The 20,558-nt window shown below is 58.5% G+C and overlaps 1 protein-coding gene across 1 annotated transcript; it reads left to right on the top strand.

The window, feature by feature from the left end:
- Positions 1 to 13,515: 13,515 nt before the first annotated feature.
- On the top strand, positions 13,516 to 16,381 carry SIX3 (SIX homeobox 3). Its single transcript, XM_067703915.1, has 2 exons — positions 13,516 to 14,309; positions 16,189 to 16,381. Exons 1-2 carry the CDS (start codon positions 13,516 to 13,518, stop codon positions 16,379 to 16,381), a joined length of 987 nt encoding a protein of 328 aa, XP_067560016.1.
- Positions 16,382 to 20,558: the final 4,177 nt, after the last annotated feature.

The raw sequence follows: 20,558 nt of genomic DNA, 5'->3' as shown, positions 1-20,558 counted from the left end.
AGGTTCCTCCGAAGAAGCGGTATCATTACAGATTAACTGTAATGTGTGGGATTAGAATAAAAGCACAAGGGATTAGGTAAAAGGGGGGACGCTCGAGAAATAACGCCCGAGCGCACCTCGACTGAGAGGCAGAGGGTGGAAGCCTCGTAGACACTGCTGCCCGGGCGCCGCGGCTCCTCCGTGAGCTCGACCCGGCTCCTCCGCTCTCGGCCCCGGAGCGGCCAGGGCCGGAGGGGCCCGAAGGGCTGGCGGGGCCAAAGGCTGGACGCCGGAGACGAGGGACGCGGCCCCCAGCCTCGGGAAGGCGAAGGGCCGGGAAGCCGCAGCGGCGTTGTGGGCGGGCGGGCCTATGGCCCGGCTGGGGGCCGCGGGTGGCACCGCGCCCGGGACACAGTTCCAGCGCCGTACGCGGCGCCCGGAACGCGGCGAAGGAGACAGCACACTCACAAGGGGGTCACCGGGTCTCGGGTGTTGCCGACACCGCATTCAAGGTACAAGCCTATGGGGTCCGTCCTCGTGTAGCTCCCGCGCCGGCGCCACTCTCTGCGGGTCTAGGATAGGGAGCCGGGGCCCGGCGGCACTGGGGTGGGCGGCGGCGCAGGCCGCCCGCGCCCTTCGGAGCCCACGACTCGGGCCTTGGCCGCCCGCCGAGGCCATGCGCCCCATTCGACCACCTCCCGGCCTGGCCGACCCCTGCCCCAGAATTCCAGAAAGTCCCCGAGCTCCTTCTCCCCTCACTCCGCGCCCTGAAGGGCTGGAGCTCGCGCGCCAGGCCCAGCGGGACTCGGGCCTGCCTTGGGCCACGGCCTCGGGCCGCCCCGAGGACTGTTGGTTTGTCCCGGTGGAGGGCTCGAGGCTGGAAAAACAAACAGGGCTGGCGTGCAGGCTTGGGGTGCGGAACGGCCGGGGGCTGGAAGGAAGTTCGCAGTGTGGCCGCGGCGCCGAACAAAGCCCCCTCTTCGGGAGCCCCGTCACCTCGCGTTGACCCCGGGCCCTCGCCTCGGAGCAGGCCGCGCCACTCGGGGGTCGCACGCCAGGGCCCCGGGCCTCCGCCGCCGCCAGAGCCCGGGCTCTCCTTGGGTCGCGCAGGCCGACCCCGCGGCCCGCCCGAAAGGCGCGAAGGTTAGCTCGGCCGGCTGGGCAGCCTCACCCCGCCACCAAAGCCAAAAGAGCAAGGCCGAGGGGTGACTCCACGTTGATGTCCTCCGCCAAGAAACGGGGTGACCCCGGGGCGCGCTGGAACCACAGAGCTGCCAGCAGCCCCGGAGGGGCCAAGCGGTCTCCCAAGTAGACCGAAGTGGGCGACCAACTTCGCCGAGATACCCGCTTCCAAGAGAAGGGCCCCGGCTGAGGAGGCGGCGGGAGGCGACTGTCGCAAACAGCTGTTCCTCATACATATTTCATTACACAATCAGATAATGCGTCCCACCACCTTATCAATTATTCCCAGATAAACATTTTCAAGACGTTTTGACATCTGTCTTAGTGCCTGCTATTAATTTAGTAATCACTGTAGTTAAAAATGTATGGGATTTTTGCCTTCGGAGCACCTCCTCTCGGGCGCGCGGGCCCAGTGTTTTTGGGCTGTGACTGGAAGCCTGGGCCCTCCGGGGGTGAAGACGCCTTTGGAGGTGAGGCGGCCTCTCTAGCGCATTGACACTGTTAATGGAAGGGATTAAAGGGGTGTCTGGTTATTTTTATTGTTGAAGGTGATGGTTGCCCCCTCCCCTACCCGCATAACCCCCCCTCACTTTCCCGCCCCAGCCCTGGACCGGACACCAAAGTTCAACCCCTTTGCCTCGGGCAGAGGAAATGGTTAGCTTCTATCTGGGCAGCAGGTTTCTGGTGAGGAAGACGCAGGCAACTGCAGTTGGCTCGTTTGGGGCCAAAGAGAGGGAGAAAGTGGGGGTGGGGAGAGGACTCACAATCACGAAGAATTCATCACAACAAAAAACTCTAACAACACAGTGCACCCCATTCCAGAGGTCACAAACCTCCGTAGTTTTGCCCTGAGCCGGGTGGCTGGGCAGAGGTGACAAGGGCGTTTAGGAAACACAGAGGAAAATAAATTCGCTCCAGTGACTGTACACGGGGCATTTGGGGCTATGAGAAAACGAGCTGCTTTTCTGCTTGAGTGATACATGTTGCAATGAGCTTAGCTACGTACCCGAAATTTTATAAATCAGACAAGCAGAGTTTGAAGAATCTTGTAGAATTCATTGGTAGGTAATAGCCAACATCTCCAACTCTAGAATGCTGATTGTTATTTATTATTGGAAAGGGTCTAAATAAGCTATCCAAAGAAGGGAGAAAGAAAAGCCCTGAGGGAAAGGAGTTTGCCTCCATGTGTCCTGAATCTCAGCTACAGCGAATGGAAGTTACACTTCGGGTTTGGGAATAATGGTCTCCTTATTCGCTGCCCCCGCCTTCGGTCGCAGTCTCTTTCCGAGGTGCAATAGCAGGTGGACTCTTCGGACTCTTATTAGGGAATAAGGAGAAACAGACCTGGGAAAAGAAAAGGGTCTTGGAAGAAACTGCCCTTCCAAGGAACATCAATGGACTCTAAAGTGATTTTCACTGTTTATTGTTCAAACATCTACCAGAACGACTCTTGCTAAAATTTCCAGGAATTAAGTGGGGAGTGGGAAGTGGGGGGGAGTGGGGAGTGGGGGAGGGGGGAGGGGGAGGGAAGGGGAGGGGACTGGGTAGTGGGGGGAGGAGAGGGGAGCGGGGAGAGTGGGTAGTGGGGAGAGTGGGTAGTGGGGACTGGGCGGAGTGTTTGACCCCTAAAGGGAAGAAATTCCTCCCTACTCATACCCCTACTCCACCCCCTACATTTCTCGGGCAACTACATCATCTTCAACCTGTCCTCCTGCCCTGTGGTTCATCTCTTTCTCACAAGAGGAAGCTTCCTCTGCCCCTTACAGGGTGGTCATCTACTTGCTAGCCCAGAAAGTCCTCTTCCCTGCTCCACCCTATTTTTGACTAAAAGAATCTTTCCAAACTTACCCTCTACTTTTAGAAAGAGAGTTGGGGAGGGAGGTGAAGTGGATGGAAGGGCACCATCGTCCCCAGGGTGCCAGCCTCTTCTGCAGGAAAACCATGATGGTGGCTACTGTCTGGAAGGTTTCCCAGGAGTGGTCAGGCAAAAGGAGCTGAAACCAAAATCAAGCCTGTGCACTTGCTTGGGCCTTTTGGGAGAGCCACTCTAGGAATCCCTCTTCCAAACCCCTGCAGCTTGACCGGGACAGTGGGCTCTGTTTGGAACTAAGCAGTAGGGGGTGAGAACTTCCTAATATCTCACAAAGAAAATTAGTCTAACAAACCAAATAATTCAGTTTGCTTTGAAGTGTTCTTTTGTAAACTTATTTGATATAAAAGAAATTGGGATGGAAGTGAAGGCAGGAGGGTGTGCAGCTGAGCTAAGGTTCTCTGTAACGACTAAATTTTGCATAAAGAGAGAGAAAGGGGCAAAAGAAGGGCCCTCTGGCTTCGTGAACCCTGGTTGGAGCTGAACGCTCCTATTAGGAATCTCCCGGCTTTGAGTGAGGGCATCTATGCTCTCTCCACCCTATCCTTCTTTGGAACACAATCTCCTAAACCAATAATAACAACAAATAAATAATCCGGGTCAAAATGAAACTTTCCTGGATTGCCCTCTTCTGGGTGTCTCCAGCCCAGCCTAGAAGAAGGCGAAAGGGTCGGCTTTGGGGTGAATGTGGTGCTCTTTCTAGTCTCCAGGACTTGACCTGAAACCTTTCACCCAGTCGGCTCAACAAAGTTTCTCCCTCGGGAGCCAACGTCCCTCTAGCAGGAAGCCCTTGGCCTCACGTCCGGCATCCTCATTCGGGCCACTCTCCCTGTAGGTGCTTTCCTGCACATCTGCCTGTGGCTGGGGTCACTCCGCGCGGGCACTGCGGCTTTTGTCCGCATCTGGACAACTGGATGTGCACCCGTGCATTCAAATAATTCTGTCTGTGGACACTTCATTTTTCCTCAACTCCTGCTGTTAGTATTCCTCTAATTCTCCCGTATGTATTCGGGTACAATTGCATGTACGTTCCGTGTACAGTCAGGTGACTCAGCTTAAGCCTGAGCTCGGACGTCTGCGACCTCCCGAGTCTGTATGGGGAGGAGAAAGTGTGTAAGTGTAAACTCGGGGCTTTAGGTGGGGTGCGAGGTTAATAAGGCTTTCCGGCCCCAGGGCCTTCTAGGCCTCTCTTACACCTTCATCTCCCCATCTTCTTAACTTTCCAGGAGGAGGGCGATCCTGCGCCTCGCTCCTTCCGGAAGGGTCGAAACAGCCTTTGGGATCTCTCTTGGTGGATTTTGGTCGGGCCAGGCCAAATGGGAGGGGTGGAGGAGTCCACGAGGTTGCCTCGAGGCTCGCGACTGCACCTCTCCATTCAGGACACCAACTGGCCCAGTGCGCCCCGGGATCCTGGGGAAGTTGCAGGACCCAACAGTGGAAGTCTAGGCGCCTCGGGGTGAGTGATCTACGTGTTTGGGGGGGCGAAACTCTCCTCCTCGGCCTCCCAGGAGCAGCTGTATTTGTAACTGGGAACTGGCCTGGACCCGCCCCCTCGGCCCCTCCTCCCGCCCCCACCTCGGCGCTCCGAGCTTAGCCGGATGCAGGACCGTTCGCCCCGGCCACCGCCAAACACCCTAGGGCCACGCTATCCCTTGGAGCCCTTGCTGAGGCCCAGGGGCCTGGAGCGGAAAGGAAGGGTACGAAGCAGGGTGGTCGGGTTCGTGCTGCGAAGGCCTTGTGATGTATCCCTCCGCCGGGAGCAGCCTTGCGGGCCCGCGAGTCTTCCAGTCTCCGAAGCCGGAGGGAACGCTGGCCTCCGGCTTGCTGGGATGGGAATTGGGGGTGGCTCTCCTGCGACTGGAGGCTGTTCTCGCAGGGATCGTGCGGGGACCGGTGCGTTCCTGGAATCCTGTAGTTGTGTTTTCTCGTGAGTGTGAGAGAAAGATGCATACTCGCGGCTAACTTCAGGTCAGTTTGTTCGTAAAAGGCCGTCGTCAGCCCGTCGGTCTGTCTCTCCTGTGCATTCGCACAAAGTGAGGCCACCTCTCCCCACCCTCCGTACAGCTTCTCAGGCCCGGCCAAAGGGCCAAGGCCTGGGGGCCCTGAAGCCTGGAAAGGTGAGGCCCTTGATATGCGCTCCCGGTGTTCTGATCGTAAAGTCCACGCTGCCCAGGTGCCCACTCAGGGTCAACTAGAAAACCTACGTGGGAAAGGGGGACTCGGAGAGCTATCCCCACACCCAGTGCAGGATGAAGTCCCAACCTCGGCGCTCTGGACCTACAGACCTGGAGTCTCACTGCCCACCCAGCCGGTCACCCGGATTGGCAGCGGCGGCGGGGGGGGGGGGGGAGGGAGGGATCGTGGAGTTGTGCTGGTAAAGGTTGGAGGTGGGGATGAAAAGAGGGGAGAAAAGAAACTAGACTGGGTGGCGATGGGACGTGGGGTGGGGATGGAGTTGGGACAGCTTTTGATAGCGCCGGCTTTTCACCCTGCTTTGGGGAGGTGCGTCGGGCTGCGCCGTTACCCCCCCCCCACACACACACCGGAAAATAAAGCTAATGATGTAGTAATTTAGGAGGGGGTAAGGGGCTGGGCGAGAGGAGGGAGGAAGGATGGGGAACGCGCGCCCCGAGAGCGAAGGCAAACAGCTGTGGAGGCGCTGCCCGCGGCTCAGGCTTCCCAACAGGTTAGCTAGACAGGGATCCACCCGGCATTTCGCAGGAAAGGGTGGGGGTTGGGGGGAGACTGAGCGAGAGGGGGAGAGAGCCTCGCAAGAGGACAGAGGGAGGGAGAGAGCGAGAGGAGCCAGAGCGCGCGCCGCGCGGTTTAAAAGGAGACACACTTCCTAATGAATATTTATCCGCCGCTGCTTCCTGCTCCCGGCTTCCCTTACCTTTACGCAGGTAAGACCCTCCCTGCGCCCCAACCCTGGGGGCCCTCCCAGCTCCCCCACTCAGTGTCGGGGCAACGTTGTCAGGGCGAAAGGGTTCTTGGCAGCCGGGGAGGGGGAGTAGGAGGGCGACTCCCTCCCGGCTGCGCTTGGGCGCGGGGGATGGAGACCCAGCACTGCCAGGGCTGCGTGCGTGGGCTACCCGTATGGAGTCGGTGTGAGTGCTGTGTAAGGGTGTGAGTGTGAGAGGGAGAGGATGTCAGCCCGGGGGCGCGAGCGCCTGTTTCCCGCGCGCTCTGAGGACATTTCCCGACTTTTCACTCTGACGCCCCGGATTTCTTGCCTTTGCCTTTCTCTGCTTTCCCCTCCTCCCTCCTCCGCCCTCGCCACCTCTCCCACCCTATCCCCAACCGCGGCCGCCGAGACGCTCTTCTGCGGGCTACTGTACAGCTGGCGCCGGCCTCCCCGGGCCGGATCCCGGCCTCTCATAAAAGAGGGTGTATAGTTGGGCTTCTGTCACAAACCCCCATACAGAGGCCGCGCGGCCACGGTCCCCTTCCTGCCCGCTACGCTCTTGAGGCGCTGCGGCGCGTTCCCCCACCAGCACACACACCTCGGGGTGCCAGGGCCCACAACGGACCTAAGGGTGATCGGACCCCGGGGGCACTGGGTGGAGTAGTCCTGGGCTGCAGCTGGGAGCCGGAGGACCCCCAGGGAGAGAGCGCCGCTCATCCCCTCCCCCACTTTCTCCTCCCGCCTTCGCCCGCGGGAGGAGCACAGGGAATTCGGGGCAACCAGGGGGGAAACTGGGAGGGGAGGGGGGAAACTGGGAGGGGCTGATGATATAACCAGAATTCTTAAATGGACTTACTTGGCCACCTGTTGAGAATCCATTTGGGGTCGGCCGGCTCCGGAGCTGCGCGTGGTGGACACACAAAACCAAACGGAAAAAGAAAATTCTTTCTCTGGCCATTCCCGGCGCGGCCCGTCAGACTCTCAGCTCTGAGCTATGGTCGGGCGGATCCAGAGCCAAAAGCAACTTTGCCAGGTCCCCAGCCACCCCAATGCCTCCCTCATCCCACGCCTCCTCGGCTCCGAGGCCGGGGACTCGGAGCGCCCGGACTCGGCGCTCAGGGCCCAGCACCGGCAGTTCTGCTTAAGCCGGGACAGGCTTTCTAAGCCCTGCTCAGAAGTCAAGAGCAGCAGCGCCGCCGCCTCTGCTTGGCCTTTCAAGACGCGGTCGCTCCGTATTCTTGTGCCTCGGCCTCTCTGGTCGCCCCCGGACAAAGCCCCCGGAGCCGGCGGCTCCCTTCCCGCTAAATCCCCTTCGGGGTCAATGCGCTGCCAGCACCGGGCCGCGCGCTTCTCCTGCCAGCCGTGTGGCTCTTAAAGAGCGCACCCCCCCACCTTCGCCCTGCGCTCTCCCCCGACCCCCGCCTCCCCGCCCCTCTTCTCTGGATCTAGCCCCCCACGCCGACTTCTCAGGTCCCTCCTGCCCCGACCGAAGGCCGCGGACTCCTAGCCCCCTCCTCTCGCCTCCTCCCCTGAGCAGTTGGTGGGCCTCGCCTTGGGGCCACAGAGCTGAGTTATACCCTCTGCCTCAGGACCAGTTTCTCTCCAACAGCGTCCACTCCTCTCTTCCCCCCTCCTACCTTTGCCCTTTGCATGGATCAAGGCCCAGGGCACTACCTTGCCCAGGTCAGAGACGATTCCTAAAAATAGTCAGTTTGGGCTTGTATTAGGAGGTCGTAGGATGGATAAGGGGCGGGGCATGCCAGTTGAGCTGGGGGAGAGAAAGAGAAGAGGGGTAGACCAGATGGACTCTGAAAGCTCTGCTAGCCCAGGGCCTGCCTGGCCTTTTGGCAGAGGGTGAGGGCTGGATGGTGCCACTCACTCCTAGAGGGGGCCACCCTGGAGTGGGATCCAGAGGTTACCAACCTGGCCAGCCCATGTGTGTCTGAGGGATTGTCCCATGGGGGGGGGCACCTCCAGAAGGCCCAGAGTGTCGATCTGAGAGCAGACTGCTTCCCAAGCTCAGTGTATTAATACTCCCAAAAGTAACCTTTAAAAGCCCAAGAGCTGGGTGAGCAACGGAGGACCTTGAGTGACAACTGTCCAGGGAAAAGGGCATGGGGGGAGGGGGCAGCGAGAGGAAAAAGTCGACTCTTTCAGAGGACTGAAGCACAGCTGTTAACAAGATTCCTGACATCTGCTGGTCAACAATGTCACCTGCCCCACCAAAAAAAAGGGAAAGTAAGATGGTGATTTGGTCCCCCTTCCTTACAGAGCCCTCCCTCTCTTTCTCTCCTTCAGGCCTGTTTTAGTCTCAGTCTCACCCTAGCAGCCAATTGGTCTTGTACAGGGTGGCCCCTTGCCTAGAGCACTTTCTTCAGGCCTCCTGAAGGCCAGGTGTGTGATCAAAGAGAAACCAGAGAGGGCATGGCTGGAAGTGTGGGCAGGGACAGGGTGGGCTGTGGTACTTTGCCTTCCCTAGTGCCAACTGTCATAACATTTGACTGTGCTTGAGGTCTGTGGATGGTGGGAGCAATGATGGTGTGCCCGCCCCTTCTTAAATCCAAGCCCTAGCACACCAGTTCTGGCTGTCATAGAGGATCTCTGCAAAGAAGTAGGTGCCTTCTGAGCAGTGGAGACCAGAGGAAGCCGGAGCGGGAAGGAGATGGAAAGCTGACTCTCCCCTGGGCATCTCTCCTCTGCCACCCCAACATTAGTCCAGATGCAGTTCTTTAAGGAACTGGGGTAACTAATTGATCTGAAATTGGCCCTCTTGGGAAACTTTGGCAGTGCAGTCCCTGGGCTACAATCGGAGGCCACAAACCATCCCCTAGTCCCTATGGCTCACATCCCCCCCAAGTCTCCCACCTCTTCTCTTGGGGCTGGGTCACCACAGCCAGCTAGGCCCGGTTTGTGCCCACTCTCCAGGACGGTGGCCCAAGACTGGAGCCAAACTTCTCTTGTTTGAGGATGTGGGGGGCGGAGGGGCCTTCGGCGGGCGTTGGGGCTCATTAGGCAGAGCGGGGTGCCGAGAGGTGCGCGCCGCCGGCCCGGAGGCCGCCTTTGAGCGGTCGGGGCGGCTTCATTAAGCGGCGCTAACAAGGCATACAAATGCCGGCCCAGCAGCTTTCTTGCAATGCCGGGGCCTTAGCAGGGCGCCAGGCTAATGAGGGTCACTCAAAGGGGCTGATCAAATATTCAAATTTCCCCGCACGCCGGGAACTTTTATGTACGGAGAAAGTTGAGGCAACTGAGCTGTGTTTACTGTCCGTGTCGACAATTGCTCGGAGCGCGGGTCCCCGGAGGCTAAGGGGGGGGGGGGCGCGGGAAGGGAGCAGTTGTTGTTGTTGTTGTTGTTTTTCATTCAAAGGAAAGTAATCGGGGTCCTTGAAGGACTTCGCGGCCTCCCTGCCTGCGTGCTGCTCTCCCCTGCGCCCTCCTCTGCCGCCCGCGCCAAGGGCCTCAGTTTGTAGCTTTCAGGGAGGCCAGACCGCGGGCCACCCGGCCAGCTCCCGCCTCCCGATGTCTTGGGGGCCGGAAGGGCGTTGCTCCCCAGGACAAACTGGGCTACGGAGCTGAGCAAGGCCGAGTGGATGCAGCTGCCCCAGCCCTCGGGTCTTCCTCTCTGGGAGGCTTCCAGACCCCTTGGCTTTGCCGGTAACCGAAACTAAGAGAGAGTGGGACTCTCTTAGGCACCTCTTCTGGTGGAGTTGAGACTGCCTGGGCTGGGGCTGACAGTTGTAAATAAACGCCCGGTAGGTCCTGGTAAGAGAAGGACATCTTCCAGCCCAAACGCCCTTTCTCCCGCCATCACCTGTACTGCTGTCCTTCCCATCTCCTGGGCCAGGATTAAAGCAGGGACGATGGTGACAATTTTGTGACCTCGGCCTATACGGGTGCCAAATCCCCGGAGTCTGAGCGGCCAGAGGGCGGAGGAGACCTAGAGGCTCCGCGGGCTGACCTGTCTATCCGGATCTCCCTTCTCTGAGAGACCGGGGTGCAGGAGCCCCCTGCGCGCCACCTCCTCCAGGCGTCCCCCAGGCCCACCTCCCACCCCTGGCTCTGCCCAATGCTTCGGGTCCCCAGAGCAGCAGGGCAGGCAGCCTGGGCCCCAGAACCTTAGGTCCTTCGTCTCCTAACACCCTTCCCCAATGCCCAGAGTCTGGGAATTTGGGAGGGGAAGCTTTGGTGCTCCACATCCCCTCCCCAGCCCCCCGCCAGCACCCTTAGACCGACATGCTGTGGAGCCTGCGGTCCCAGCTCGGCCGGGAGCCAGTCCAGCCATCCGCGCCGAGGACTGGCCGCCCCGCCTCCCTCCCCAGCTCTCTGGACTCTCAACTTACGTACTCCGGCCGGCGGGCGTGGTGCTTCGGGCCGGAGCGGAGAGGCGCTGGCAGCTGCGGGGCCGCGGGGTGGGCTCGGTGGGCGGCGCGGAGCTCGGCTCTGAGGGGAGGCTCTGACAGCCGGGGGCTGCGCGCCCGCCCCGCCGCGCCCGGCCCTGGCCCGGCGCACAAAGCTGCGCGCCTGGCTGCCTCCCTCCGCCCGACTTTGCACCCCCAAGCCGCTGGAGGGGTGCGGCGGGTCGGCAGGCCCCCCGGCTGAGGCTGGGGTCAGGGGTGCCGCCGGGCTGAGCCTCAGAACCACTTGCTTCAATTCTTCTTGAGTGGCGACGGTTTTCAATTTCAGCGCTTTCGGCTGAACCCACGGCACCTGCCCAGCCTCCCTCTGGGGCTGGTCGGGCGGCGGCCGGGAGAGGCCGGGTCGCCCCAACCCGGAGGCGGGGGTTGCGGGCACTGGGAGGGGACTGGCTGGGTTCACCCGCCCGCCCGGCGCCTTGGGTCCTCGGCTCCAGGGGATGCAGTTTCGGGGTCACGAGCTGTTTTCAAAAAGTTGAACACAATATTCGGAAACCCACCCGTAGGAATTCTCCCCCCACACGCGGCACAATACCCACTCCCCTCCCCTTTTTCATTCCTTCCTCCCCCGCTTCCTCCTCCTGCCCCTTCCCCCTCCCACCCCTCAGCCTATAATCCTTCCCCTACAAGAGAAAGGGATCGGGAAGAAAAGATGAAGTGTCTGTTTTTGTGTCCCAACCTTAGGGCTCTTTCTGGGCCCACAGTGAACGACCGCCTAGAGCTTCGCAGCTTAGCAGAAACGGACACACGGCTGGGAGGAAGATACACGGAGGGGAGAGATACACGGAGGGGAGAGATACCCGGAGCCCCACTTCGTGGGGCTTGGCGGGTCTTCCCTGTGGGCGAATATTTTCCTGCCGCAGTCAGCGGGTTTAGGACCAGCGACCCTGGCTGACTGGGGCTGAGTGGCCGGTGTCGGGGCCCCCTCGCCCAGCCCACAGCCTCCCTGCCGCAGTGGAGCCTCCAAAGCAGCTTGCATTTCTCACCCCGGAGGCCTGGTGCTCGGGGAGTCAAGGCCTAACAAGGGCCAGAACTAGGGGTTTAGGGGCTGGGACACTTGCAGCCCCTGTCGCGTTAGGTTTCCTATTTAAATTCTCTCACAGTCTCTCTTTCTCTCCTCCCTCTTTGAGATCTCCAAAGTGGTGTGGACTCAGCGCCTCACCCCCAGATCTCCATCGGAATGTAGAAAAGATCTTTTTTTTTTTTTCAAAAAAGTTTTGAATTCCTCAATGATTTTTCTTCTGGAAAGGCAGCTTAGGATAATTATTTCAGCTTTATTGAGGGCAGATTAGTTGAAGTCTGGATGCTGCGTTTCAATACACGTTGTACACGGGCCGACAATGTGGGCATTGTTGGCTACTGTGTGTGAACTCATTCAAAATATACACTTTTTAACACCACACCGAGTCCTGTCTAAATATACACAGTGCTCAGGGGAAAGACGTCTCTGACCCCGACAAATCTGCGTAAATCACACTTCCATAGTTACAGAAGCCTCACAAAGGGAGGCCCGGCTCAAGATGCTGATTACATGTTCTTAAAAGCAACATACCTTAGAATAAGTACCCATGCCTGGCCTGGAGGCTGCAGTGGCCAGAGGGAGGGAGGGCCCTCCCCATGCTATGGGCCTTCTGGGGTTTGTTTTAGGCTTGTGATGTTACTTTCCTTAAAGAAATTAAACAGTTTTATAATTTTTTTTCTTTATAGTATGAGCAAACAAGCAATTTTCAGGCCTATCCATTTCTTTGGGGCAGCCTCCAAAGTTTGAGTGGCCTTCTGGGGCTGGTAGGCAGACCCAGACCCCTTGGGGGCTGTGGGGTAGGTGGCATCTTGGGAGGGGGGCAGAGGGCTTCCAGGCATCTCAACCCAACTTCCTCCACAGCTCCTAGGGAGGCAGCTGAAATCTGGGGGGGGAAACAAAGAGGCGGGTTGCTTTTTAAGATGGAAAGTGTACTGTTATTTCTACTGCTCTTTTAAAATATAAGCCAATAGGGGAAATCAAGGCTCCGTGACTGGGAGCAGGGTTAAAGAGAAGCCAGATGCAATGCAGAGGAAGTTGGGGTAAACGTGGCCGAGGACTGCGGACCAGGGAGGCCAGAGCGGCTTCCAGCACCCTAGGTCCTGGGCTCCAGCTCCCAGGCGCCGGATGCCCCCCAAAATCCGAGATCCTGGGGCGCAGCAGCCCGCCAGACCAGGGTCGGCGCGCGGTGGGCCCCATGATCTCATCTCTCCTTTCTTCCTCGCCACTATTAGTGCTCACATAGGCAGAAAGAGGCGGCCCGACGTGCACACCATGTGCAAACCCTGCCGGCTCCGCTGGCCCTCGGCCTCTCCTTGGGGGCTGGCCCTCGGCGTTCATGCAGCGTGGGGAGCCTCTCACCTCCCAACAAAATCCCCCCTTTAATTGCTCATCCCATTCAACAACTCTATGCCCATGGCTATTAAATTTTCTGGATCAACTTCTCTGGGGAAGAGGAAAAAAGAGGGAGCTCAGAGACAGTAAGAAAAGGAGAGAGAGAGAGGAAGAGAAGGGGGGAAGTGGTGAGATTAAGAGTTGCAAAGATTAAAAAAAAATTCTCTTTCCCCCCTTCTCCCTCTTTCCCTGCTCTCCCCCTCCCCCCCACTCTGGCTAAGTGGTAAAACCGTCCTTACGTTCTCGGTATTGATTGGCAGGGCTGACAGTGATTGGCAGCGGTTGCCGTGGCAACGCCACAACGACACGCCGCAGACCAATAGAAAAGCGAAACAAAATGTTTCAATGCTGCACTCACTGTGGATTTAGGGGAGATATTATGAGGCTGTTGTCATTAGGGCGATTGCTGTGGAATCGCTGAATCTTGACTCGGCGGTGGTTGGCTCTCGCTCGCTCTCTCTCCCTCTCCCTCTCTGTCTCGGATTCTCTCTCTGCGCGCGCGCACCGGGCCGCTCTCCTTCCTCCCTCTCTATGTGGCTGCGCGGGTGTGTGTGTGTGTGGATGTGTGTGGGGTGTGGGTGTCCCTTACGCCCTTCCTCCTCCCCCTCCTCCTCCTCCTCCTGCTCCCCCCTCCTTTCCTTCTCCTCCTCCCCCCTCTCCTTTCCCTCCTCCTGGTCCTCATCGCCCCTCTCCTCCTCTTCCTCCCCTCTCTCTTCCTCTCCCTGAATTTTCTCCTCTCCTCTCAGGTCAGTCCATGGTATTCCGCTCCCCCCTAGACCTCTATTCCTCCCACTTCTTGTTGCCAAACTTCGCCGATTCTCACCACCGCTCCCTACTTCTGGCGAGTAGCGGCGCCGGGAACGGTGCGGGAGGCGGCGGCGGCGGGAACTGTGCGGGAGGCGGCGGTGCTGGCGGAGCAGGCGGCGGCGGCGGCGGCGGCGGCGGCGGCTCCAGGGCCCCCCCGGAAGAGTTGTCCATGTTCCAGCTGCCCACCCTCAACTTCTCGCCGGAGCAGGTGGCCAGCGTCTGCGAGACGCTGGAGGAGACGGGCGACATCGAGCGGCTGGGCCGCTTCCTCTGGTCGCTGCCCGTGGCCCCCGGGGCGTGCGAGGCCATCAACAAGCACGAGTCGATCCTGCGCGCGCGCGCCGTGGTCGCCTTCCACACGGGCAACTTCCGCGACCTCTACCACATCCTGGAGAACCACAAGTTCACCAAGGAGTCTCACGGCAAGCTGCAGGCCATGTGGCTCGAGGCGCACTACCAGGAGGCCGAGAAGCTGCGCGGCCGCCCGCTCGGCCCGGTGGACAAGTACCGCGTGCGCAAGAAGTTCCCGCTGCCGCGCACCATCTGGGACGGCGAGCAGAAGACGCATTGCTTCAAGGAGCGGACTCGGAGCCTGCTGCGGGAGTGGTACCTGCAGGACCCCTACCCCAACCCCAGCAAGAAACGCGAACTGGCGCAGGCCACCGGCCTCACTCCCACACAAGTAGGAAACTGGTTTAAGAACCGGAGACAGCGCGACCGCGCCGCGGCGGCCAAGAACAGGTCAGTGGCGGGGCCCGCGGCCTGGCTACACTCTCCGGGGCCGGGGAGGGGGAGAGCGGTTGAAAAGAGGGTGAGCGGACAGGAGGCGGGAGGCCAGCGGCTGCCGAGCAAGCGAGAAGCCGAGACCTCCTGGTCAGCGGGAGAAAGTTTCTGCTTGCCCAGGAGCGTGGAAGAGGAGCGGGCGTGGGTGTATTGATTGCTTTGCCCTAAAGGGGCTCTCGTCAGGGTGGAGAGAGTGTGTGTGAGGTCCTGAGTGCCCATAACCCTTGGGTCGTGTCCCTGGGAGCCTGAGCCCTGCGCTGCACCCGCGCCAGCCTCCTCAGCCTGGGATCCAGCTCCGGGCTTCTCTGGAGCCTACAGACAGGAAAGGAAGGAAAGCGCTCCTTGCCACCTGGTTCTTATTTCCACGCATTGCAAAAACCCCAGGGAGGAATCCACGAACGTCTGGGAGAGGAAACTGAATCTGGGTCCCTGGCATAAAGGGGAAGGGCCGGTGGCCACCGTGCAGCACGCCTGTACCCAAAGCCTTGCAAGTTGCCTGACCAGGAGCAGGAGAGCCAGGCTGGGAGTGGAGAGGCTGTGTGTGTGTGTGTGTGTGTGTGTGTGTGTGTGTGTCGGTGCTAGCCCTCCTGCTGAAGCCAAGGAGCATCCCCCTGGTCCATTAAATTGGGAAATAGGAGCAGAAGCTGCCTTGCTGCCCGGCAAGTTGGCCACAAACTCACAAAGTTGCACTGGGCTTGACCTGTCAGCAGAGCTGGGCCTGGGGGAAGTAGGGAGAAAAATAAGAAGAGGGGGAAAGAGGAAAGGAGTGGAGAGGAAGAGGGGAAAGGAGGAAGTTGGGTTAAAGACCTGATGGAAGGCCTGCGTCCCAACCCTGCCAGGGTAGGCACTGGGCCTGATGCACTGCAGGGAGCAGGGCTGCAGTTGCCGACAGCTGCTGGGGCTGGGGACTGGGTGTGAGCTCCTGGAGGGAGGGAGTGTGTTCCGTTTTAGGTGTCCCAGGCCTAAGCCTTTGGCCCGCTCACCCTTGCCTTTGCAGCCAACTTTTCGCCCGATGGGGGCAGCGCCCAGGGCCAGGGGAAGGCCTCCTCGCGGGGAGAACTGAGAGACACTAGGTTTACGTAGCAGCTGCCTGGCCTGGGGAAGGGGCAGCCGGAGACGGCTCTGCACTCCCCTCCTGCCTTCTCTGTCTCCCGCTTTCCCTCTCCCTCCTCTTCCCCCACTTTTTTGCTCCCAGCTTCCTCATTTTCTCTTCCCCCGATCGTGCGCTCTGCTCGAGGATCCAGAGAGCAAAGCCAGCCGGTCCTACCAGGAAGAGGCGGCGGGCGAGCAACCCGCAGCTCTTGATTTGGGGGAGCTGAGGCAGGAGGCATTGAGGGGACCCAGAGGCACGTCCACTCCAGAGGCAGCCGGCTGAGTCGGAAGAGTCCCAGGGGCTGGGGAAGAAGAAACACCCAGCCTCTCCCCGACTTCTGCCCCTTTGGGGCTCGCCGTTCTTCGCAGTGTGCGCCCGGGCCTCCCCTCCTCTGGCGGCCGGCCTCGAGTTCTACCTCTCCCCCCGAGGCCCGCCCCGATTTGGGAAGCCTTGGGAGGCTCCAGAGAACGCCGGGGAGGGGAAGACGGGAGCCCAGACCGAGCTGGGGAGGCTGCAGCGCTCAGTGAGCCGACAGATGCCTGGAGGAGGGGTATACGCAGAGAGCGAAGTCGGGGGCGGCGGCGAAGGGCGCGGGGTTCGGGAGGCAGAGGGGCACGGACGGCTGCGGAGCACCGGCGGCGGCATGCCCGGCTTCCCGGCGGCACGGGCTCAGGGAGGCGGCTTGGCGGAAACGGGTGTTGGGGCTGCCGTATCAGGGCGGGCGCCGCTCTCTGTCTCCCGCAGGCTCCAGCACCAGGCCATAGGACCGAGCGGCATGCGCTCTCTGGCCGAGCCCGGATGCCCCACGCACGGCTCGGCAGAGTCGCCGTCAACGGCGGCCAGCCCCACCACCAGCGTGTCCAGCCTGACGGAGCGCGTGGACACCGGCACCTCCATCCTCTCGGTAACCTCCAGCGACTCGGAATGTGATGTATGATACCCAAGGCCGCCCTCCTCCCCCTCCTCCCCCTCCTCCTTCCCCTCCTCCTCCTCGACCTCCTCCTCTTCCTCCTCTTCCTCCTCCATCCCCAGAACAAACCGAAATCAGGATACACAATCATACACACACCCAAGTACACACACACTTCCACTCCAGCCAAAAATATATAAAAACCAAGAAAAATAACAAACGCAAACCATCAACAATTCCCAACCACCATCTACCACCACGGCCACCCCAAAGGACCGCGACGCCAACAGACAGTCACAAACGCTGATGCTGCGGGCAGAAAACATAAAAGAGGTGACAATTGTATACTTTCTAGGACAAGCACGGCTTCTCCTTTTGGTTCCCACGGACCCGGCACCCCACCTGCATGACGATTTATTTGTATCTGGGAAAATACTCTCTCTAGTTTAAAACGATTTAAAAAGAGTCGACTATACAAAAACCGACCGCCACCACGACGACAAGACGACAAAAGCAAAACAGACAAAAAGAAAAAAAAAAAACCCTCCATCTCCGTTCGGAATTTGTTTAAAAAAAAGAGAACTCCTCGAGAGGGAAATAGCAAATGTTTCTCGCCTTTTGTTGCGCTCTTTTTTCCTCTCTAGCTCTCTTTCTTTCTCTGTTTTTAAGTCCAAGTATTGGTCAAACAAGATGCAATCTTCTGTTTTTTGTTCAGCAGACAATCATTTTCTTGTTAAGCACCTTTTTCTCTCCACTCTGTCACTGCCTGTGTGGGTACTGGTTATAAATGTGGAAAAAGAATAGTTATGACTGTAACAGATTTTTATTTTTATTTCAAAATTTTATATGAATTATGTATATCTTAATGATCGGTCATTTTCCCAGTTTGTAATATATGTGTAGAAATTGCCTGTATATGATATTGCTTTTTCTCCTCTCCCTTTCTCTTTCTTTCTCTCCCACCCTCTTCTCCCTTCCCGCTCACCTGTCTCTTTCCTTTTTGGGGTTCCCCTCCCACTCGATGTTCCTGGCATCGACTTGGCAGTCAAGGCGTGGCGTGGCGAGCTGGGTTAGGAAGAGGGACCCCGTCGCTAGCGAAAGCGGAGAGTGAGACCGTAGTATTCTTATGCAAAAGCTATTTCAAGTATTTCTTAGCTGCTTTGGAGATATCTCTCACTCCCCGTAGGGCGCTTTAACTGTTATCTTAACTGCGTGTTTATCTATATGTAAAAACTTTCTAAAGCAAATACAGTATTCTCCATTTTCTTATCACTCCCGGAGACTGGTGTTTTTATCCGCTCCTGTGCCGGCAGCCCCGGCGTGCAGCAGCCCGGCCTTCGCTTCCACTCCAGCTATGCCGCCGGAGCTGGAGCAGAATTTTAAGACTGTGTCTGAGCTTTTTTCTGGAGAAGGGGAGCGGAGGTGGAAAGATGGGAACAGGCCCTTCTGAAAAGAACTAAAGCCAAATCCCGAGCGAAAAGGCAGAGAGGGTGCAGGGAGAGGGGATTACGGTCAGTTGCTTCAGCGCAAGATGCCAGGCCTAGATCCCCAGGAATTGCAGCCTTGCCGCGGCCCTGGTGGGTCTTCGGGAGCGTGTTGGCGTCTTTTGGTTGTTACTGCCTTTTTTTTTTTTTTTTAAGGGGAAATACACAAGTTTGCCAAACGCAAGCATAAATCTAGACCGGAGGTGACAGGTTTTCTCTTCTTCTGGGGGTGGGGTGGAGGTCGGGGGACAGCTGTAGGCCAGATGAGGAGGGTATAGAGAGAGAGAGGAGGTAGTTTGAGTTTAGGGCCTAGAATCAGGATGGACTCCCTCCTCACCGCCCGCATGTGCGTCTGTGTGACTGTATGACTTGCCTTATGGCTCTCTGCCTCCTTGAAATTTCTTTTCGTCTTTTGGGATCAACTGGAGTGTCTCGAGCATTTCAGAGTTGGGTTATACTTTAAAACGACCCCCCCCCCACCGAAATCACTGCCTTTTGCCAACCAGGTTCCCGCCGGCCCCTGGCCTCCACGTCCCGCGCGGGGGGTGGGTTGAGGGCCCACAGTTCCCTGTGTTGGGGTGGCTGGCGGTGCCTCCGCCGCTCTGGGCCAGGCCGGCCTGTGCCCCAGGAGGAGCCGAAGAGGTAATTTCAGAAAACTTGCCTTCACTTGAAAGTCCAATTTCCAAAGCGAGTAGGATTAAGGAGAAACGTGCCTGGAATTTCGCGCCGGTTTCTAAACTAATTTTGATTTCCGATTTCCTTTTGTCCCCAGCCCGGCAGCACCATTGAGTTTACGTAGGCCAGGCTGGGCAGAAAGGCGGCCAGGCCGGGAGGTGCCCTGGGCGCAAAGTGGGGCCTTGTGCGCCCAGGGCATGCGCTTGCGTGGAGAAGGTTCTCGCGTGCGTACTTACTTAGAATCGGCATCCAGACCACCTCAAGAGCTTCCAAGTTCTGTGGTCTGGCACGCAGTGTCAAAATCTGTGCGTGTGTTCACTGCCCGGGGAGACATTCCTCATGGAGCCACATTTCAGGCAATAGTGACCCAGGTAGTAGGAGTTTGGGGAAGGGGCTGCCTGGGTTCTACTCAGCCTGGGCCTCTGTTCTGGTGCACAGAATGATGTCTGGGGTGAGGGGATCGTCCCCTACCCTCATTTTCAAATGGCCTGTCACATACTTGACCCAGACCTTGGGCCTGGAAACCCAAGGCGTGGCTGCCTCAGACAGTGTGGAGTGTCTGGAAGGACCCTACCCAACAGACTGCCCAGAATTATGGGTGGAAAGGAAGGTATGGTGCTGCTAGAGGGTGACCCCTGGAAGGGCCTTGACTGGTGACACTAGTGAGCAGATGCCTTTTTGTCTGGGGACAGGGGACAAACCAGTGTTACTAAAATGCTTCCTTCTCCCAACGTACCCAGCAGAGAAAGCGTTTGGGGCAACCAGTGCCCATTCCTCCTTCTCCACTTCAGCCTTGGGGGCCTAGCCCCGTTGGGTGTCACCAGCCTGCTATCTGTCTTGCTGTCTCTTGTCTGCCACTCTCATCTCCTACATTTCTACTAGGTCTGTACAAATACCAGTACTCCACTCTGCACTTTCTGCCCTTACCTAAGGATTCCCTGCAGGAGAGGCATGAGTGCTGGTTGTGAGTGGTGTGGATGTGTGCAATTCTGAAAGCTGACTTCCACCAAGCAGTCAAGGTCTACATATAAAGGGGTGTGTATGTGTTGTGATGTCTGATATAAAAGTGTGTACGTTGAATCAGTCAGTGTGTGCCCAGTGTGTGTTTTCATGTCTATCGCCTACAGGGTGGGTATCTGTGGGAGGTTTGGGCGGTTTATATGTCCCTAGTTCTGCAAGGAGTGGCTTAAGTACACCTACAGGGTGCGTGTGTGCAGGAGTTTCCGTGCAGTGGACATGTGTCTTGTGAGTCTTGAATCTGGTGTGGACATGTGTGGGTTCCCTTGTTCTAGTCAGTTCACAGATACGACCGCCAGGCGGCTGCCCACGCCACCTCTAACCCTCCTTCCTCTCCTTTGAAGGAGTGGGGAGTCACAATGGGTCTTCTTTGACCCAGAGGGCAGAGGGGAGCTGGGCTCTTTGGCTTCCCCAGTCCACCCGTTACCCTGACACACTGCGGATGTTACACTGGATTTGGCCCCTGCCCCTTTAAACATCAGAGCGAGGGGAAAGAGGCCCCTTTCTGGCCAGATCTCTCCTTTAATCGGCTGTCTGCCCATTCTCTTTCTGGGTCCCTCAAAGCCACGACCAAGGCAGTCAGTGTCCCAAGGGCCGCCAGGGTAGAACTCGAGGGCAAGGCCTGGCTGAAGCCCTGCTGGGGAAAAGCCATCGCAGCTGCTAAATGTAGCCCCCATGGCCTGGGAGTGTTGTGGATTCTGCCTTGGCAAGGGGAGCGGGTGTGCCCATGAGTGCTCTCGCATGGGCCTCAGCAGGCTGGGTAAGCAGGCCTCAACGTTCATGCAGCCCCTCTGTCCGGGCCAGCCCGTGGGTCAGCTTCTCTCCAGGTGTGCCAGAGCCGTGGCACACGCCGCCTGGTCGCATCCCTGCTTGTGCGCCGCGCACTTCCTTCTGGTGCCCCAGCCAGCGCACTCTGGCTCAGAACCTTCCCTGTGTGCACAGGCCTCTGGGTACCTGTATCTGGGTCGCCTACTCTAGGGTGTAAGGGGCTTGAAGAATAACAGCCAATTTGGGAATATTTTCTTCGT

The sequence above is a fragment of the Pseudorca crassidens genome, chromosome 14, assembly GCF_039906515.1.
Source record: "Pseudorca crassidens isolate mPseCra1 chromosome 14, mPseCra1.hap1, whole genome shotgun sequence".
Classification (NCBI taxonomy): domain Eukaryota; kingdom Metazoa; phylum Chordata; class Mammalia; order Artiodactyla; family Delphinidae; genus Pseudorca; species Pseudorca crassidens.
Note: the sequence above shows the minus strand (reverse complement) of the source record. Positions and strands in the feature narration are given on the sequence as shown.

Excerpts from the sequence above, each read along its gene's own strand:
- SIX3 (XM_067703915.1), top strand. The coding sequence starts at position 13,516 with ATGGTATTCCGCTCCCCCCTAGACCTCTATTCCTCCCACTTCTTGTTG. Across the intron at positions 14,310-16,188 it reads GCCGCGGCGGCCAAGAACAG|GCTCCAGCACCAGGCCATAG; the intron begins GTCAGTGGCGGG and ends TGTCTCCCGCAG.